Genomic DNA, 21626 nt, shown 5'->3' on the forward strand with positions numbered 1-21626 from the left:
ACCGAGGGCATATAATTTGTTTAATTAAGAAAATTAGAATATCATATATGATTTGCTTGTTTTGCCATTTTTATTGAATTTATTATTTATATTTTGAAATTTTATTTTTCTACAAGTCTTTAAAATTTATTACTCTATGCCTTCTTTTAAAATAAATTGTACTTTTCCTTTCAATTTGTCATTTTATGAGGATAAAGAGTTCTAAGTTTGTAATGGTCTTTTGTTTTTTGGTTTTGTGAGGCTTAATGCTCTTGTTTTATTTCGGTTTAGAATTTGGAAACCTACCATCTGTTTGTAGTAAAAAGAAATTTAGGAAGTATAAAAATATGTCACTTTAGGAACTTTGACAGTCTACTACATATTTTAGACCAAAAAAAAAAGAAAAATATAAGTCACTTTAGGAACTTAAACAGTATACCGCATCTTTTAGACCAAAAAAAAAAAGAAAATAGTAGCACAAAGTTAACCACACATTTTTTTTTAAGTGTAAGTGAAAGATTTTGAATTCAGGACCTCTTATTTACATTCCGTCTCTCCGAGCCATCCAACCCATCCCTTTCTTCTAAGTTAGCCACACTTTTGTTCTTAGTTTTATGAAAATGTTTTACGAAAAAGAATTATTAGATTTCTGAACTCATATTGAAAAAAGAGATAAATAAACAAAAAAAAAAGAAAAAGAAAAGAAGGGATGAAGTTGAAGCTCAAATAGTCATAGAACTTTCACCCCACCTTTTTTGGTTTATTTGAAATGATCAAGTTTTCTCTCTAAGTTCTTCACCCTTCTAATTTCTTTTATCATAGTAATTAAAGAAGGAAAATTAACTCGTCTCTTGGGTTTGACCCCTAGAATACTCCAGACGATTCTATTACTACGATCGACCCTATATACTTGTAGGAAAGTGCGGTTAGAATATCAAAAGGTAAGGAATAGGGATGATGAAAGAATGCAATTGAGTGGGGGGAAAAATAAACTTAATTGGCACCATCTTTTCCCACCACAAAAGGTTAGTTTTGGTATTGAAAAAATTCCTATGAAATCCTGATAAATAGTATGGGCTTTATAGACATTTTGGTGTAAAAGGTATGGATTTAGACTAGACGCCTAGACGGTGTGGCTTTAGCTACACCCTTAAAATTATGGACTTGTTTGAAAAATAATACCAAACTTTAAGACAACATTTAGAAAGCATGAAATATTTGAGGTATATTAATAATTTTTAACAACTTACGGGTCAAAACATAATATTGAAAATGCTTTGACCCCACATCACACTTTCCCATTTCTTCCTCTACTCCTGGCGCATTCCATAGAGCACAACTACTTCCTCTTCCTCCAAACACATTCCATTCTGCAGTTCCTTTCTTCTTCTTCTTCTTCTTCTTCTTCTTTAAATTTTATTTTCATTCTTATTTTATTAGTTATTTATTCTCAAACTGATGAAATATCAAGTTTTTATCCGTTTTCTTCGTACTTTTTCTTCTCCACTCCCTTTTTGCATTTTTTGGTCTATTCTTCTTTTGAATACAAGATCTAAGATTAGATTTTGTTTAGAAAAGAAAGGTTAAAGTATTGATTTGATGGTTGAATTGAAATGAAAGAGTGAAAATGGAATTGCAAAGAAGAGGAGAGCTCGCAAGGATTTGGAGTTAGAGGTAAGGAAGGAAAAAAGATTCAACAAAAAGGAAAAATAAGAAAACTTGATTTTTACCGGTTCTTCCAATTTCTGGTCAAACCCAATTTTTGATCTGGTTTGATCGAGTTTCTACCAACCCGAGTTTTTAAGATAACTGGGATCGAGCACTTGATCAATTTCCGATTCGATCGGTTGGACAAGCAGTCCGGTCCAAGTTTAAAAACATGGCTTTCAAGAGAATTGCCAACTGACATGCCAAAATGCACAAGGCCTTTATGATCATGGGCAAATGCTTACCCTAGCGTTATTGCTTAAAGAAGAATATGCTAGCAATCATCTCCAGTTGATTATGCTACGGCCTTTGCATCACACAGTCGAAACAATTTATACTTAAGGGAAAAAAAGATCTATGCATTCCGATATTTATTTCCCGAAGCAGTTAATTTTCACAGCGAAAGCATTGGAAAAACCACAAGTTAATTTTCACGATTAAACCCTTGGATCAAGTTAACAACCAACAGTGTTAGCGTTTCTCGTTCCCCTTTATATTGCTCTCCTAAAATGCTCATGGCTATATGGACCTCTAGAGGGAAATAAAACATTTACATCTACCATGCTGAAAATCTGAAAAAATCACCATAAAAGTGGTTGCCCATACACTCTGCGCTGCGCGGTCCACCACAATCGGGTCTAGAGAGTGGACTTGGACGAAGTCTGGGTTTCCTGCCGGTCAATCTGTCTCCGTGCTGTCTCCTCCCAGTTTCTACGAACCTTGGGCAGACATATATAAGGTGTTAACGAACTTTTCTTTGGTCTCTCATTCTTGCGGAGTGGATGAGTATAATTTTTCTCTTAGTAGAAAAAAATTCAGATGTATTCAACTCTAGTTATCATTACGTGTTAAATTATACCTTTAATTTTTTCAGATCAGTGATCCATACAATCTTTGCATCGACTATCGAATTTCGACAAACGACTTTTATGAAAGGGCTCGTCCTGGTCAACTAACTGTTGACGAATGGATGAGCATAATGGCAGTGCCATTGGGGCTAGAGATCCCGCGTGTTGACTCCCTGTTTACCTTGACCCAGAAGGTTACACAGAAAACGTAGACTCCATGGCTCCCTTGACCAAGCAGGTTCTCCCGGCAATGGTTAGTCGGTTACACAGAAACCGTTGACTCCATGTCCTCCATGACCAAGCAGGTTCCCGGCAAAATGTTAAAATATGACAGTACGATACCGTTTTATTAGTTCACAAGTGCTCCAATTCCATTTAAAAATCTGTTCTAATATTGGGAGTTTGGACTTTGAGCTTTAGTTTCATCTGCTATAGTGTGTTATAGGTATTCTGTGGAAGCGAATCAAAATTTGTCATGTAAGTAATTTGTACATTTTGTCGTTCTTGTATTTATTCTTCAACCCATTGATTTTTTGTACCCTCGACCTTAAATTTTTTGACATAAAATATTTTGCCCTTCAAAAAAATTACCTATTGACTCTTGTGTCATCGTGAGATCTTAGACCAGACAAGCTGACAGAGAATTGCTCTATTTTTCCACACTGCTGGCGCTTTCATGATTTCCCCTTACCATAGACACGCATTGATTGACAATAGTCTTCGTGATGATCTTGCAGACTTGCACCCAACGAACTAGTCCTCATATCAAATTTGGAATACATCTTCAACCACGATTGCTTACTGGTCACAAAAAGTGTTCAAACTAATTTATTTATTTTAAAAAGATTGAAATTGGATTTAACTTTGACTCGTTTATTTATCATGCTGAATTTAATTAAAAATTTTATCAAGCTGACCTTGAATGAACCGCGACTAACTCGAATTTTTTACATAAAAATTTTGGAATTATGCTAATTGCGTCAAAATTGAGCTTAGTTTGAAAGTTTCAATGCACACAAAATATTCCTGTTTGGCTTAATCAGTTGACGTAATAAGTGCGAACGAAGTCTTGGCTAACGAGTTCAATTCAAGTATAAATTTGATTAACTCTTTTTTCATCCCTAATCCAAGTTTAATAAGTAAATTGTAACCAAATTAATGATGACCCCGGTAGAAAATCCAAGAGTACTACTCCCTCCATCCTACTTTGATAGTCCTGTTTTCCCTTTTTATCTGTTCCAAATTGTAGTCCACTTTCCAATTGAAAAATGTCGTTATTTTTTAATTTCTCTAAAATACCCTTATTCAATGCAGGTTGTTATTAGTATAAACTATCTTATTTATTATAGATTGTTAACCTACTCCATTTAATACATTTAGATTTTCCAAAATATATTGATATATGAAAAGCCAGCTTTGTTATTCTTTCAAGCCAAAATGTGAAATAATGTAAAATGAGGATTGATTATTTCTTGATCATCAATTCAAGTTCTCATAAATCATCAATTCAAGTTTCCATGAATAATTAATATAAAGTTGTCATCTATTTAATGTAAGGGTATTTTAGAAAAATAGTAACCTAAATTTATTATTCCAATAAAGTTAATTACTTTTCTTTAAATTGTGTGAAAAAAAAAACTAAGACTACCAAAACGGGACAGAGGGAGTAATAAATAAAATTGCGTAACTGCAGTTAATTTGACCCCTGCCAGATGACTAAATTAGAAACTGTATTCAATCGGAATTTCGTGAAAAGTAGCTTAGTTGCACGCGTAATAGGAACAAATCCCAAAACCCAAGTCAGCCAAAGTGGACAAATACATTTTTCATGAAATAAGTTATAAACCACATTATTGTGTTTCTCACGCACTAGCAATTTTCTTGAAAGCACTTCACCGACTAGAAGCCATGGCACTATATAAATCAAGGTTGGGAGGCCTTTGATGCCTCATAACCAAAAGCAACAAGCAATGGCCCTCAAGTATAAGCTCATTCTAGCTCATCTTTTTCTCTTTGCATTCATTATCTCGGTGTCTCATTGTGATGAGAATGTGCCTCTTGTTAATGGCTTAAATCGAAGCAGCTTTCCATCTCATTTCGTCTTTGGAGCTGCAACATCTGCTTACCAAGTAAGTGATGTTATAGCCATGAATTAAAATTTCAGATTTCATTAATTATTCCGATAATCCCTGAAGGTTTCACCAGCATTCTAATGTATGGCTTTGTAGATTGAAGGTGCTTCAAATCTTAGAGGAAAAAATATCTGGGATGTCTTCGTTTCTAAGCACCAAGGTAGGCAGGCCGTTCACAATCCTACTGCAAATACTGAATCTGCAGTGCCTTATACTCTCATGCTAATGCCCTTATCCTATGATAAATGTTTCCTCGCAAATTTACAACATCATATGCAACAATATAGCAAAATGGTTTTGACATGTTCGTGGATCCTAAAACCCAAGATTAAACTTGCAATCTTCACTTTCGAAATTGATTAAATAAAAGGTTAAACAAAGAAAAAGAATCGATTGAGTTCGAAAGTAATTACCTCACGTGTAGTTTTGTTATTTGCAACAGACAGGATATCTAACCACAGCGACGCATTTGTTGCAGCTGATTCATATCATCGCTACAAGGTATTCTGTGATTTTTTTTTTTTTAGATTTTCAACTTATCAACAAGTTCTTGGCCCAAGAAAAAAGGATAGAAAGTATTAGGTTCTTTTTTAATATTGCAGCTAGAAAATTACACCCGATGTTAATAGGTATTTTATCCAAGAAGGTGTATTTATTTCCTTCATTAGTCTCTGCTATTATTAATAAGCTTAAGGTTTCATCTTACAGGAAGATGTTAGTCTCCTAAGTGGCTTGGGATTTGACGCCTACAGGTTTTCCATTTCGTGGACCAGAATATTGCCAAGTAACGATTTTTCTTTTCTTTTTTTCTTTCTGTAATGCAGTATGGGTCTTTAATTGATCCAAGTTCCACTCTAGTTGTATCTGTTACAAATGTGGGTTTTCACAAAAAAAAAAAAAAAAAAAGTTACAAGTGTGGGTGGTTTTTCCACAGATTTCACCAAAAGTATCTTATTAGTTGCTGGTGTTTGACTTTGAATTGTCCGAAAAAGTTAAAATGTTGATCACGAATATCTTCCATGTAACAAAGAAAAGGTATATAAAATCAAAATGCCCCAAAAATTACCTCACAGGCATGTAGCTTGATGAGACGTAAAAAATAGACTTGTACGTGCATGTGTTTCTCTTTGTATTTTGAAAATCAATCTTTTTTTTAAACAAATTCAATGTTACTTTTCCAAGTTTAATATCTTGGTTTGCTAAATACATGTGGGCGATCTGATTTGTGTTCAAAAGGGCAAAAAAAAAAAGTGTAAAATTCTTTCATAAGGTTTAGGATGCAGAATTTTACTCGTCCCCTCCCCCACCGAAAAAAAAAGAAGCGATTAACAGACAGAATGGGAAAGGTTAGTCATTAGTTTATTCCGACTTCATGGGGTAACGCAATTAAAAGTGTTTGAATTCCCATTTTTTGAAAAAAAAAATTATATCATAAACATATTTTTTAACTATCTTTCTATATTTTGAATCACTGTTTTTTATCACATGCATCACATTATAATTCGTTTGGATTGAGGGATATGATGAAAGATTTGAAATCCATTCAAATCGCTCTAGTTATTTGGATTACTTAAGAGGCATTTGGATTTATAAGTTGGCAATTATCTAAATACATTTTAAACACTAGAATAATTAGTAATTTATAAATCCAAATACTTTTTAAGTTTTCTAAACAACTAGAGGGATTTCAAAAGATTTCAAATCCCTTATCCAATCATTCGATCCAAATGCAAATTGACAATATTATTTGTAAAAAATTCGAATAATATATCTTCAATCCAAACACTCTATGATGCTAATTAAGGTTGCAAAATTGTTCTAACGCCTCGCGTAGATTAATATCTTCCTTTCTTTTTGGACAATATCTTAAAGTTTAGAGTAGTTTATACTGACATTTTCTCAAATGTTTTTGTGACAAGCTGGAAGGATAAGCGGTGGCATAAGTGCCCGCGGGGTAAGATACTACAACGCACTAATTGATGACCTTATCTCTAAAGGTAAGTATCTTCCAATGATAATTAGTCTTAGTTGTGATCAATTACTATATTTCACTAAGACATAATGGTGGATTATTCTACCCAGGTATCCAACCTTTTGTGACCATATTCCACTTTGATCTTCCACAAAAACTTGAAGAAGAATATAAAGGTTTCCTAAGCCAAAAGATTGTGTAAGTGATTCAAAACTTTGTCATATCTTTTTTCATGAATTTGCAACTTCACAAACACAAATAATCCCCCCCCCCTCCCTTTCAAAAAAAAAAAAACCAAAAAAATCCCTTAAAAAAGAACTAATGTTTTAGCCGCCACCTCACACAACCTTAGTTGCCATACATACATGGTAACGAGTATCTAATATTTTGAACAGGGAAGACTATGCAAATTATGCAGAGCTTTGCTTCAGGTTATTTGGTAACAAAGTGAAGCATTGGATAACATTGAATGAGCCATGGACGTATACTACAATGGGATATGCATTTGGAAAATTTCCTCCAAATAGATGCTCAAATAGGGAATTTGGTAGCCCCGATACTCGATGTCTGTATGGAAACTCTGGAACTGAACCTTATGTAGTTGCCCACCATTTGCTTCTTGCTCATGCTGCTGCTGTCAAAATTTACAGGGAAAAGTACCAGGTAAGTGTAGCTAAAGAAAATAAAGTATACAAATTCCTTTGCTTTGTATTTGCATAGGAATAATTCTACTTAATTTTCAGCCTTAATTTATGATTTATTCTCACTTCGCACCCTCAACATCAAATTTGAACACATTCTCCCCAAGCTTCCAGATCTTGTACTACTTTAGTGTTAAGATAATTAACAGGTCTTACACAAGAGCAAGCCAAGCACCTTATACAAAAATTATTTTGGTAACTTTGTAGATTTTTTTTTCAAAGTTATCAATTAAACCACCAACAGCTAATGTACAAATATCTAATTCAGGAATAGGGCATAATTTTAATACAGATGTTGCTAGAAATAGAAGGGCAATAAATTTGCTCTTAAATGTTTTGTTTACTACTTAATGGCTTCCAATATTATTTATTGCAGAAAATTCAAGGGGGTCAAATTGGTATTAGCCTTGTTACACAATGGTTTGAGCCATATGATCCTAATTCACAGACTGATGTTGACGCGGCAAATCGATCACTTGCCTTCATGTTTGGATGGTGCGTCTATACTGCTTTCTTTGATTAGTTGAAAGCATATTTAAAGATCATTAACACATATTTTCCACATAATTTTGAGTTGCATGTTTTCTAACACTTTTTAAGTGATTTCTTGCAGGTATATGGACCCTTTATTTAGAGGTGCTTACCCTACAGAAATGGCTAAATATGTTGATAAGGATCGTCTTCCAACTTTCAAACCTCAAGAAGCTGCGATGGTGAAAGGATCCTTTGATTTCATTGGACTCAACTACTACACAGCTCAGTACTCACAGGATATTCCATGTGATAAAAGTCAGAAAAACTATTTGACAGACTCGTGTGTTTCTCTAACTTGTAAGTTAGACCAATCATCTATGATATAGTTTGCATCTCTCTTCTATATACGATTCCAACAAAGTTGCAATTTGCAAATATTTTCAACAGATACCAAAGATGGAAAACCAATCGGGCTACAGGTATGATCACTTACAATCAATTGGTTATTTAGAATTTCATTCTTGTTGATGGACATAAGGGTTATAGTAATGTTAAGCTAAGCTGGCTACAGAAGAAGGCATTTGCTTGGAATAGTCCTTTTTTTTTCTATAGGCTATAGGCAAGAAAGCGGCCTTGGGGGTTTTTATTTCTGCCCCCATTTCTTTATACATAGGGGGGCCTGCCTTTTTATATTTCTACATCTATGATTCTACTTGTATAATTAACTTCTCCTTAACACATTTAATTTATTTTTTTCAATATGTTATTCTTTTTCGTTTTCCCTTTTCATTTTTGACAATACCATTGTAAAAATACAATGTTGTGACTTGTGACTTTCTATTTGCAGCCAAAAGTAGATCTCATTAACATGAGGTTTTTGCAAAAGCAACTCTATTGCATTAGAGTTTTTGCCTTTCCAATGTTTAAATTCTTCTTTGCTAATATGCTTATATTTATCTTAGAGTAAATCTTATATATACTAACGGTGTATACACTATCACGATTGGATATATGACACATATATAATATTTGAGTTTCAAATTCAAATTCGGATTATGTGTCATGCATTTAATGATGAAAATGTATACACTATCAGTGTATAGAAAATTAATCCTTTAGCTTAATGTACTTCCATTTGATTTTTTACTTTTTATTTGGAGGAAAGTCCATAATTTCTTTTTGTGGCATTAGTGAGAGATATTATGTTGTTAAGAGTTTCAGCGCTGTGATGAATCCGATCCTTCCTTCTTTTTTTTTTGTGAATGTTTTTCAATCTTAGTTGTTGTTACACTCAACAGGCTAAGATTTTTTCTAAACCATAAAAATGTTATTATATTGTATTGAAGAAGTTTATTTTATAAAATTAATTGACATAAGGTCTAGTCAGAATTTTCCTTTTAATTTGTTTCCTTACATTTTTGTTATTTGGTGAAGTAAGCGAAGAGTGGATTTAGGATTAGAAAGATGTAGGTAAGATACTCATTTTATAGGAATAACTAAAAAAAAATCTACAAAAGTAATTTCGTAATGGGTCTAAAGAAAATTTTCCAAACCTCAATCCAAACCTCAATTGGGACAAAACGATTTTTACCCACTGTACTAACAAATTAAGCATGTGGTAAGTAAAAGAAGAAAAAAAAAATTTTTTTTTTTTGTGAGAGTATCTATTAGACATTACTAATTCTGAAATTGAACTGTGTCGAACGATTTTGCAGAGCGGAGCAGGCTGGCTTTATATTTATCCAAAAGGCTTCTATAAAATTTTAGTCCATATAAAAGAGAAATACAATAATCCACTAATCTATGTGACAGAAAATGGTAAGAGATTTTATTTTTATTTTTTTCATTTTCAGGTTGGAGCAACGTTCTTTTATTTATTTAATAACCTATTACAATTTGTAGGAGTTTGTAGACACAACGAATGGGATAAACCATTTGATTTGCAGAGAGTAAATTACCATCAAAATCATCTAACGGAACTTCGACGTGCCATCAAGTAAGTACTACGAGAACTGATATTGTTAGCTTTTATTTGGTAGTCTATTTGGAATCCAAACTAATAATTTACAGCCATTTAATAGAATCATATCACAATAACTGATTGCTATGTTCAAATTCTAAGCAACTAAATACAACCTTTTTTATTTTGTCAATCGGCAACATTTACACTATTCTATTTTAACCTCCACTTGAAAAGAGGTGAGGGTTGGACTGGGTGATATGGTGAGAAGGATTATAAGTAGGAGATTCTGAATTTAAAACGTAAAAAACAAAAAATATGTACTCGAACAGTACTCAACTCGAAGGAAAGGAATCCACCTCTAGATAAAAAAATAAAATAAAAAAAAAAGAATACCATTGCACGCCTTTTAGAATTTTACTGTAAATCTTACATTTTCAAAAAAAAAAAAATCATACTTGGAGAGAACTCAACTCGAAGGAAAGAAATCCACCTCTAGATCAAAGGGGTATCATTACACACCTTTTGGATTTTTACTACAAATCCAACTAAATACACTGATTCAATGAGGAATAATACATTTTCAGTCATGAATTTAAAGTAAAATTGTAAATGTTTCTTCGCTGGTCTAAATTGATTATTTAAAGAACTAAATCTATTTCTTCTAAAACATGGAGGACCAAAGTTAAACCATTCTCCAAACAAGGACAACCAAAGTTGTATGTTTCCATGTTCAATTATTCACCTCAACCTTTATCAAATATGACTCCTCTCTCTAATGGTGATTTCTATAACCATTTCTTTCTACTAATGCGGAACTAGAAACTGATACAAACCTTAATTTTTTTTTCATACATTGCCTCTTCAAAAGATTATAGCTTGATAATCTCCTGTACTGTTTTGTCCAGTGATAAAAAGGTGAAGGTGAAAGGCTACTTCGTATGGTCATTAATGGATAATTTCGAGTGGCTCGATGGTTATTTTCTCAATTTTGGACTTATACGTGTAAATTACGGGAATAAGTCACTGAAAAGATCATGCAAGGCCTCTGCAAGATGGTTCAGCAATTTCTTGCAGAAAAGTGGAAGCCCAAATGCTGCAAATGTATGCTAGCTCTTCTTGCTTTAAGGGAACTGAATTGTAACGACGATGCTGTATTTGCTCCTATAACTTTTTGTTACCACTCAATTTTTTTATGATTCAACATGTATAATCGCAACTTTATTAATAAATAAAGAATAAAAAAAGTTTTGACGATAAGGAAATTGGTCAGGTGACCGTGAGATCCCTGATTCGACTTTCAAGCATTCTCTTTTTCCCCTTCTCCTTGCAAGGTTTTGGAGCTTTCTTTGGACCAAAAAATAAAAAATAAACAAGTTGTGCCTCGTGCATGATTAACAATGCTGTTGTAATATCATACTTCCCTTTTAATTAATTACCGAGATAATTTGTTTTTTTTTTTTAATCTGTATTTGGCTAAAGGATAAGCAATATGATTAATTAGTAAATTAGCAAATTTTTGTGAACATAGGCATCTCAAATTAATGAACAAAGTGCTAAGGGATAATTAAGGTGTTTGTCATCAAACACCAAGGGCTAATTGTCCAAAAGAGGATGGGATTACAAAAACAAGTCTCTCATCTAGGAGGCATGTGTGAACTTGTGAACCAATTAAAGTGTTTTAGTTGCAGCGCCTTGGTTTCTTTGAAGCCAAAAACGCAAAAGCATGTCTTAATGATGAATGAGCTTATAATCTAATAATTAATTGGAACGATTTGGATTGCATCTTTTAATTTAGAAAAAATTTTAGAAAAATAATACTGTAACACTTTTTGAAATCTAATGATTGAGAGATGTAAGATAGAGAAATATAAAAAAAAAAGTTGGAAAACACTGAAATTATTCCAAAACATAGCTACAGAAATCTATGCTAACCATTGGGGTGCTCAATGGCCAAAGAAGGGTTCTTAGAATTATCTTCACTGCCAGATTCAGATTTGATTGTCATGCCCCGTAATTAGATGTAGTAAAGGGCATGGGAAGGGTTGGTGGATTAAAAGGAACCCAAAAAAAAAAAAATCTATACTGACCTCATCTAACTCAGGCATTGCCTACCCAATTAAACTTACTTACTTCCACGTTAAGAGAGGCCAAAATTCAGATTTTAGTAAGATAATTGTTTATAATAGTTAAATTAAACCTACCCGTGCCATATGGCTCTACAGCTGGCCTACTTCCAAAGATACGTGACCCTCACAGCTTCCAAACTCTTCTACCGTATCTTCCCAATTAATTTACTCCTCTTGTCAAATTACTTGTTGGACTCAAAGTAAACGTGGCAATTGTCTAACTGTCCCTCAGTCCGGCTGCCCACGTTTTCTATTATGTCCCACACGCTTTTACCACACCCCTTACAACTACTATAAATACACCCCTCAATAGCAATCATTATCTCTACTCACAAAACACAATCATTTTGTTTGATGCCCTGTCTCAATTCTTCCCTGATGGCTCAGATGTGTGGTGCATCATCAATGAAGGCATCGGCTATGCTTCTTGTTCTTGCAATGCTTAGCTCCACCATGATGGCTCAAGAATTTGCTCCTGCACCAGCCCCTGAACCTGCCTCAGGAGCATTTTCCTTGGCATCTTCAGGAGCAATTTTGTGCTGTTCATTGATGCTGTCTCTACTGGCTCTCAGCAAGAACCAGATCTGATTCTTGAGATTTCTTTCTAATAAGCATTCCTCCATTGTCACATACATGTACATGTAGAGTTGGGGAGCTGTGTATTGATTTTTCATGGGAGGGAGGATTTTCCTTTTTGTACTGTACCATATTTGAGTATTTCTTGTGTATCTTAGACTAGTGGGATTAATAAAAGTTTGAGTTTGTGTTCTTATTTCTCCTGGTAAACGTATACCTATGAAAATTTATATGCATCATCATCTCTAATCAATTTATGCAACATTGTTCAAACTCAGTGGGATTTTATACCGCGGCCTGGGAAATGCTGTCAACAGTAAAAACTAGGTCCTAAGAACAGTGGCTCAATAAGCGAAATTTCCAACAGATAATTTTGGAAGGATGAGAGGAAAAATATGTATGGAACCCTACAAAGAATATAACCATCCTAATTATAAGCCACAATTTCTTGCAGTATATTTTATTTACTGAAAATTCACCCATGTTCGCTCAGCTAAGCTCAAGTGCAGGCACCAAATCAACCAAGGGAGCAACCATTCAATGCCACTGTTGACTAAGAATACAGAGCAAAGCTGTTACTTTTTTATGAGGGTGGACAAGCAGGTAAGAAAGCATCCTTTTATCAACGAAATATGACTCTTCCTAAACTCACTGACCATTTATGCTGTAAAAACCAACATATTGCAATGCTTAACTTCTGTTCAGGTGTCCAAAATAAAACAGCTTCTCACAGGTGTCTTAAATATGAGATGCAATTCTCACATAATTACGAATTGTCCTGCCCCGAACCTGATAGCTATATCCACCTCAAAGTTGTACACCTGAAAATGAAGGGGTGACAAATTAACCAATCAAGAAAATGCAGGCACCATAAAACAATCTACTACATATAAACGCCGAGATATGCTGAATACAAGATGCATTTGGAATTTCAATCCTCAAACCAACCATAGAGAAAGCAATTTGTCTTCAATTTAACCCAGAAACAAGAGAAAACATAAATTGCGAAAACTCTTCATTAAAACCTATAGCATCAATGTGAAAAAAAAAAAATTAAGAGTGCTACCACACTATTTTGAAGTGCTTTACCAGGATGATAACTAAGCCAATGAAACCTAAATTTGCTGAAACCATGTGCTCTACATAAGACAAGAGGAATCATAAGAGGAATCCAGCAATAGTCCCAATTCTCTTATAATGATGCTGAATTACAAATTGTTCACACAATTGCACATTTCATGGCTTTCGTTTAATTAAACTGTACATTTTATAGAAGAGGAAAAACACAGAGAAGCCAATTCTTGAGAAAAAATTTTCCAGTACAATTTGTCTTCTTGTTCTGGAAGGATTCAAGTGACTCACCTTTCAAAGGGAAATACAGGGTCCCTCTCCAAAAAGAACAATACGCATTTACAAATCTGCTACTTGTTCAAAATACCCTGCAAGGCGTTATGTTAGATAGACAGGGCATGTTATTACCACTAAGAAATGTAACAAATGCAGAAATAAGAATCTTGCTGGAAAACTAGGCTACTATAGTAGAGCAGCTAAAAGCCAATGACTTTTACTTCAATTTGGAACCAAACATGTTAGTCCAACATCAGGTAAAAAGTCCGAAGAATAAATGACTAGGGGAAACTGAGCTTCGAACATCTTTTGAACAGAATAAAGAAAATAAAAGTCCCCAGAATAAAGAAAAAGGGGCTACTGAGCTTGCAACAACCCTCTGATAAAACAACTAAGATTGGCAATACAAGTGTCAAAACTTCCCTATTAGACAGTTATCAATTAGCATATCTGATGTGTGAATGGATATACATTGGGAAATTTTCACAAACACATCTAATTTAAGCATCACATGGCAAAATTGACTACCAATTGCATTACAGAAATAGGAAACTGGAAGCAATTAAATAACTAAGCTGCAGAAAGAACCCCAAACAAATTTGCAGTCGAGGAATTTTGAGATCAAATCACATAAACAAGCTAAACATACACTGAAAACTCTAAGCATGATTCATCTTATTTGGAAGTTACTGAGGAAATCAGAGAGCCTGCAAAAAAAAAATGAACTCATCAAAAGGATATAGCATTAAAAACTGCAGAAAGGGTCATGGTAGACCTGCTTAGAAAATTTGATTAACTTATTAAGCAAACATAAATTGACAACAAAAGTTTGAACCTAATATTTTTGGCAATCACAGTTTGTCCATCTTCAGCCCCAAGATGGCGTAGAACTACTTCCTCCAGACGACCATCACGATATGCATGCTGTAATAAGGGACAATCCATCAACCAATTAGTCAAATACAAGCACATGACAAGGTAAAGACAGGCCAAAAATACAGAAGAAATGCAGCCATAAACCAAAGAAAGTACCAAGACACTCGAACGAAAAGTAGAATTAAAAACCCAAATGCAGAACCAAAAGAAAAAACAAAAGGGACCAGTACCAAAAGTTACACCAAGACAAATACTACACATTAGTTCCAAGTTAGCCGTCAATAAATGATTTGCCCATTTACACCACAGACACAAAAAAAGGATGCTCAAGCCCTTCCAAGTGCAACACTTGTCATCAGGAGTACTGGAAAGCCAGAATACACCAAAAACAAAAGTCAGCTGTTGGAAAATCCAACAATGGAGCCTAACTGAATAACTAGGGCAACTAAATGTCCAGGGACACATAAAACCCATCAGTAATTAATCAGTTCACTGGTTGATATCCTAATCACTTGACCAGTCACTTGAATCTAAAGCCCCAACATCATCATAAACGCCAGTTCTTCAGCCATTTCATTTTCTGAATCTTCAGAGCTAAAATCCTCTTCTACTCCGGCTGAAATATGAGGACTGTAAAAGTGCTCAAACAGATACAGCAAAGCATTTTTATTCACAGTTTCAGAGAGACATTCTTCTTCATCTGAATCCATAAACCTTGTGCGGTATAGATCAGGCATCAGAGTAGAATTCCATAGATATGAGCCTGGCTTGACAGTATGCTGGAAGAAACAAAGATGGCATCCATTAAGCCAACTAACCAAGCCTTTGGAAATCAACGTATAAATTCTAAGGAACAATTCTAAGAATATACTTGAGTCTAGCTACTTTAAATTTGTTGTGTCTGTAAACCTCAGAAATACCACCTTGACGAGAAGAACATATAAGTTTCTTCCATCCTTGCAATGATCAACAAGTAAAGAAGGAAAACACATGTTCTCCCCAATATATGATTGTACTAAATTTCAAGGACCATCCACCGCTTCCCCTGCTCTGATGAAATAGCTTATTTTTAACCAAAAACAAGGCACCCAGCTTTGACTTATGAAAATGCTCTGTGTACACGTTTGAGAATCTTGCTTGTTAAATGGAATAAATGCAAAAGGCTAGATAAAAAGCAATTTCACAACACCAAATCCAAGTACTGATACAAATAAAGTGTGCAGACTGTACTATTGGCATATATGCCAATGAACACTTAATTGCTTTCCAAGCTTTTATTAATGAAGATCAAGAGGAACTAGAAAAACTAGACTAGGTACAAAAAAAAAAAAAAAGCTTAACTAGCCAAATAAGATCATGACGTCTGCTAGGTCTAATAAATCTGCAACCAAGTTCTTTTAAAAGTTTAAAGGAAGATACGGATGGCTTGGAACAAGATCAATAAGAAATATAAAACAGACGAAATCCAGCTACAGAAATTTCACCTTGGTTAGGGAACTCCTGGACATAGATTCTTCAATATTTATAAGGCTAATTGCACGTAGACGTTTAGTTACCATTCCACTGTAAAACTTTTGGGCAGATTGTGATAAAAGGGCGTCAAAGGGAAAGATGCATCAAGTTGAAGGAAATTACTAACTTGCCATCTGCTATTAAGTTCTATCATTACTACTTAAATGAACAAAAGCCAAATGAAGATTACCTATTCTGACTGCAAAAGAATAAACAGATATCTTATATAAGACAGATAGGGAAAAACTACCAAACTGTAACAAGTACTGCAGTATCAATTGTGTATGCATCTAATCAAGTTTCAAAAACTCTTATTCTTGAACAATCTCAAGCCCCAATCAATTTTGAAGATGCACAAAAGTAACAGATGAATATAAATTGCATAACATTGTAGTGTAACCAATATATATCCATTTCAGCAGAAAAAACAGATCCCATCACTGATTTCTTAATAGCGTATCCCAAGTATAAATCATCTCCCAGCTCTAGAAAAAAATGACTAAGAAAGACTATATCAAAAACAAGCTTGAATCGAATTGTTTGTTTTTCAAGCTTGACTGTTGAGGTAAATTATCTCAATTTTGAACCTGAACATTGGCAAGCTTATATTACTGTTAACATAAGGTTGCCATTCTCATAATTTTTTTTAATCCGCTCAAATTTGACAAAGGAAATAATCATCCAGAAAGCTTTCCGGGCATGACTAAATGCATGTGCATCATATTACCACATGATCATGTGATCTTATATGGCAAACGTAACACATTGGGATCAGTGTGTTATTTGTAACTTAAAAAACAAAAGTTCAGCTCTAACTTGAGCTGATATTGTATTTCAAAGGTTGCAAATAGGCATCTATTAAAAAGAACAAGAGACAACTACTAACAGCCACATTTTGTTACACTATACATACCTATACCTGTCTCTACCTAAATGGAACTGGCAGAGAAATACTCATGTTCTACCAAATAAAGCAGATGGACATGCCTGGTGGGTCATCAGATAATTTAACAGATGGCCAAACATAGACTCCATTCTATTTGTGAATATGGAAATCGCAAAAGCTTAAGATAAAATTCTTTCACTATTACTCAAGTTGCAAATCAAGTGTTGAAACACTTGAGAAAATTTCAAAAAAAACATTGTAACACTGTTAAATTGTATATATATGGCCTGTTCTTTTTTCATCTCAGCTTTTTTAACTGTTAGAATAAGAGTGATACTTGAAAAGGTTGCTCAAATAATCAAATCATGTTTTTCTTTTCATTGGTATGTTTTGAAAAGCCAAAAGTTTTTATTATCAAAAAAATCTCAGGGCCACTCTGAGAATCAACTCTTTTCATCTTCATGTAAGCTCAAACCAAAAGTCAAAAGCAAACAAGCACCTAAAAGCAGTTTTTAGCTTGCAAAAATGTTCTAAGTAGCTAAATTTAAGCAACCAAAAACAGGCCGCTAAGATCAAGCAAACTTGATTAACGATATTGACACGAAAACCAAAAAAGATCACTTGTGCTCCAACTCAAGTGCCATTGATTTAAAAGCTGGAAAGCTTGGTGATCAGTGGCTAAGGATTCCGAGAATTCCCCAACCATTTGCCACCTAATGTTTGACTAAATAAACTTATTCAAGAAAGTCATCCTAGTTATTAGTCAAGGACCCCCAAAAGCTAATCCAGCCAAAATGCATTACCCACATAACACCAAAATGACCTAAGCACTAAGCTTGCAGGGTTTTTGATGAATTTAGCATTCTCTTCAACAAGTTGTAATTGATCCACTACCCATATAACACCAAAATGACCTAAGCACCAAGCTTGCAGGGTTTTTGATGAATTTAGCATTCTCTTGAACAAGTTGTAATTGATCCACACCTTTAGGCCCCAAAAAGCCAGTAAAACAAAAGAAGGCTGCTTCATTCTTGCAAATTCAATGGTAAACAACATTGATAGCAAAAATAATTTTATCAAACTTTACTGATGCTATACACAAATACCATAAGGAAACTTTCACCAAAAAAAGGATATATTAATAAAGACAATTACGTAAGCAAAAGCATATGCATTTATCAGAGAAGTATGGAGTCTTTTCCAAGCAACTACCTTGTAGAAACAACTAGTCCCGAATGGGCAAGTTCCATTTCCAAAATCAAAGTGCTTACAGTCAATAGACCTGCATAACAGAAAGGGAAAAAAAATACTCATCAGAAAAGGAGGGGGAAGAGAGGAAAGAAGCACACCCGTTACACTTGGAGTTCTTTGACAATGACTCATCAAATATAAGCAAGCACTTCAAAAATAAAATACCATGTATACACAATTCACCACACCAAATAAAGCTCAACTTCTAGGATGAACCATCTTATATACACTGAAATAAAATGAAATACAATAAAATTAAACTCATTACCAAACTTACTAATGTGAAGCATGAACACTTCTAGAGGGCAAAGTACGTGCATTCGACGTGTTTACTAACCATGTAGCACATAAACAAAAAAGGAGGTGCATATTCCTCTGTATTTGGATGGGTTGGGGAACTTTTAAAAATTTAGCCAAGACTTGAGCACATAATGGTATTAGAAAAATTGTGCGCATATATAATCCCATAGATGCATAACCTCTCTCTCTGAACAAAGCTACAGACACTGTAGATGTAACAAAAGTTGCACTTAGACATAAATTAGAACAAGACAAGGGTTATCATATTCCTGAGATACAATTCAAAACCACTAACTTAAGTATGTAATATAAGAAACCATTAATTAAACTTCCAACAGATCCTACCAATTTTCTCAGCTTGGAAACATATTTGCACAGCCTTAAACTTTCAGGTAACTTGTACCAATACTTAGGATCTTGCACATGCACTCCAGCATACCTACTAACCAACTCCAGTATCTACTTCAGAGAGCTGACATATTGGAGGATATGGTTTTCTTGATTTTTATTAATGTGATAATCACAAGTAAATTGATAAGAATATGCTATTTAATGTTCCATATTAATCTCATCTACCAAATAGGCAAGAAAGACTTATTTAAGAAGCTCAATGATACACTCCTCTAGAAATTCACAATTAGTGGAAGATTAGATCCATGTAAACAAGAATTGTTTTACCAATTAGTGGTACCTGAGTTTTCCTTTATAGCTGTCAACGATCTCTTGCTTTTCTTCCTTGGTAGAATACCAAATAACACTAGGGATGACAAAGTAAGAGAGCTTTCTGCATATAGGGCAGGCCCTAAGTGCAGAATTCACATCCATTCCAGATGCTGGAGAACTACTGCGCCAGTTCCTAATACAAGATATACAGAATGGATGATCACACTCCGAAAGTATTCCAAACTTCCGTTCAGCTGCTGTGGGCTTCGATAGTACACGTTCAAGGCAGACACTACACTCTATTTCTTGACTATGCTTTAATGCATCCAGGTTCTTTTGCCTTCTCTCACATAATTTAACATGGTCTTCCCTCTCCTCAGGCCTAAAGGGATGTAAACAATGTTTCTCACAAGTTGGACATAGGTCTCCATGAATATGGGGGCACATTTCACCACGAGGACAATGGCCAGCAGCAGCAAAAGAACAGATTGGTTGATCAGCTGGATTTCGACTCTTTGTCTCTCCAAAGTCACTAAATTCTGATACATCCTCATGCCTAACCATTTCTCCCCCGGCTGGTTTAGTTGTAGGCAACATTGATCTGCTTGCCAAGGAACTGTCAGCAGTAGCACCTGAAGCATGACCAATAACAACTGAAGGAGCTCCAGAAGGATGAGCAGCCAAAATGGATTTTGATTGTAAGTATTGAGAAGGATTTGCTGATGAAGATGAAGATGAAGATGAAGCTGATGATAAAGGGCGAGAAACTTTCACATGTTCGTATCTACACCGGCTCCCATAAGCACAAGCTCCTTTTTGGTAGAAAGTACATATCTGCAACAATAAAATTATAAGACACTATGCTATAACATTCCAAAAACAAAAATAATTACATAATATATTACATTATTCTGTGGGGCATTCCAGTCATGCAAAAATTCACAGTGATCCCCTTTTAGACATGCCCCATGAGCAAAGAACTTGCATTGGACCCTGGAGGAATTTGAGGCATTGACACATGTCAGAAAAACACAGTTCACTGCTAGAACTATCAAACTCAGGGAAAGAGGAAACAAATAAAAAACAGGGTACAAATGCCCAAACAGTTTAAGAGATTAGAACAAACAAAGAAAAAAAATGTTCACAACAGAATCAACTTCACAGCAGAATCATAGAGAACTAGAACTGCTTATCAGGTGCTGCACTCTAGGGTCTCAAAAAAGTTATTCCTGAACATCACACACAACCAACATTTCGTCTCTGCACTACAATAAAATAATTGCTCATTTTACTTCTACAACCCACATCAGATGCACCCAACATTTTGGCTGAGATACTTTGCCCAACAGAATGACATAAATTTTTAACAACAAGTGACTCAATGTATCAGAATCAGACCCAACTAAAGTTGCATTCTTTTGCCTAAAGTGACAACTAATCCTAAAGAAAGTTCATCTCCATTGGCCATTCTTCATTGTTCCCATCATTAGATAATTGTTTAAACAATTGAAACACATCACTTTCTTGTTTTCACCTCAAGTTCAATAATCCAGTCCAAGCCATTGAACCCTTTATTCTAACTTACACTAGAAAGCCAGTAGGAGGCCAGAGTTGCAACTTGCAACAGATGGTTACCGAAACTGTGAAGTTTTAGTAAAACAAACATCAAAATTTCATCTTTCTTCCTTTTCCTTGTGGGATCGAATCAAATCCTATATATTCGTAACACCTCATTATAACATAACTCCCAAAGCAAGAAAGCAAACTAAAATGCAAAGAAACCCGAAGAAAAGGTAAAAGCATCATCATCATCAGCACCAGATTCAATAACAGGAAGAAAAATAAAAAGACTCTTTTGGATTCAGTTCAGCCCAAAATTTTGTAAAGCTTATGTAAGCATGCAAGGTTGTCCACAAGGATCCTTTAAAGGAAAAGAAAGGAAAAAATAAAAAACCATCAAAATGATAACAAAATCAAATAGCTTCGATTAAAATTAAAGATAATTAAATACAAATTCAAGTTAAAGATTTCACCTCTTTTTGGACATGGTTGAATTGAAAAATTGCAGGTGTGAAATAGGCGAGGTTGCAGAGGATGAATAAGGAATTGATGCTTCAAAGAATTAGCGAGTAAATATAGGGCTTTTGGCGGTTTGATCGATGGAAATTGGTGGTCGTCAACTTTGCATTTTTAGTCCTCCGGTTTATGGTGTACTCTCACAAAACCCCACGGTAAGCAGTACAGTAATTGTTAAGCTATTTCAGTCGGATGGTTTTCATAATATTGCAAAATTTGAGCCTAGGCATGAAAATT

General features: G+C 34.5%; 2 protein-coding genes across 3 annotated transcripts; one reads left to right on the forward strand and one right to left on the reverse strand.

Moving 5' to 3' along the window:
* The first annotated feature begins 4504 nt into the window (after positions 1–4504).
* LOC113759486 (beta-glucosidase 13-like) lies at positions 4505–10972 on the forward strand. The gene is made up of 13 exons (XM_027302060.1): positions 4505–4663; positions 4763–4826; positions 5109–5167; positions 5375–5450; positions 6586–6663; positions 6749–6836; positions 7034–7301; positions 7716–7834; positions 7953–8170; positions 8261–8292; positions 9529–9631; positions 9716–9809; positions 10682–10972. Exons 1-13 carry the CDS (start codon positions 4505–4507, stop codon positions 10884–10886), a joined length of 1563 nt encoding a protein of 520 aa, XP_027157861.1. The 3' UTR covers positions 10887–10972.
* Positions 10973–12922: 1950 nt separating this feature from the next.
* On the reverse strand, positions 12923–21416 carry LOC113763892 (putative RING-type E3 ubiquitin transferase C3H69). Of its 2 annotated transcripts, XM_027307876.1 has the most exons (8): positions 21347–21416; positions 20219–20306; positions 19342–20147; positions 18312–18381; positions 14661–14749; positions 14475–14532; positions 13841–13917; positions 12923–13299 (listed from the first exon to the last, which is right to left on the reverse strand). In XM_027307876.1, the coding sequence occupies exons 1-6, from the start codon at positions 21358–21360 to the stop codon at positions 14496–14498; spliced, it is 1104 nt and encodes a 367-aa protein (XP_027163677.1). In that variant the 5' UTR covers positions 21361–21416; the 3' UTR covers positions 12923–13299; positions 13841–13917; positions 14475–14495. The 2 variants fall into 2 exon arrangements, with proteins under 2 accessions (XP_027163677.1, XP_027163676.1); XM_027307875.1 differs by lacking the exons at positions 12923–13299; positions 13841–13917; positions 14475–14532; positions 14661–14749 and adding an exon at positions 14855–15480.
* Between the last annotated feature and the right edge of the window lie 210 nt (positions 21417–21626).

This window comes from Coffea eugenioides, chromosome 2 (assembly GCF_003713205.1).
Source record: "Coffea eugenioides isolate CCC68of chromosome 2, Ceug_1.0, whole genome shotgun sequence".
In the NCBI taxonomy this organism is placed as follows: domain Eukaryota; kingdom Viridiplantae; phylum Streptophyta; class Magnoliopsida; order Gentianales; family Rubiaceae; genus Coffea; species Coffea eugenioides.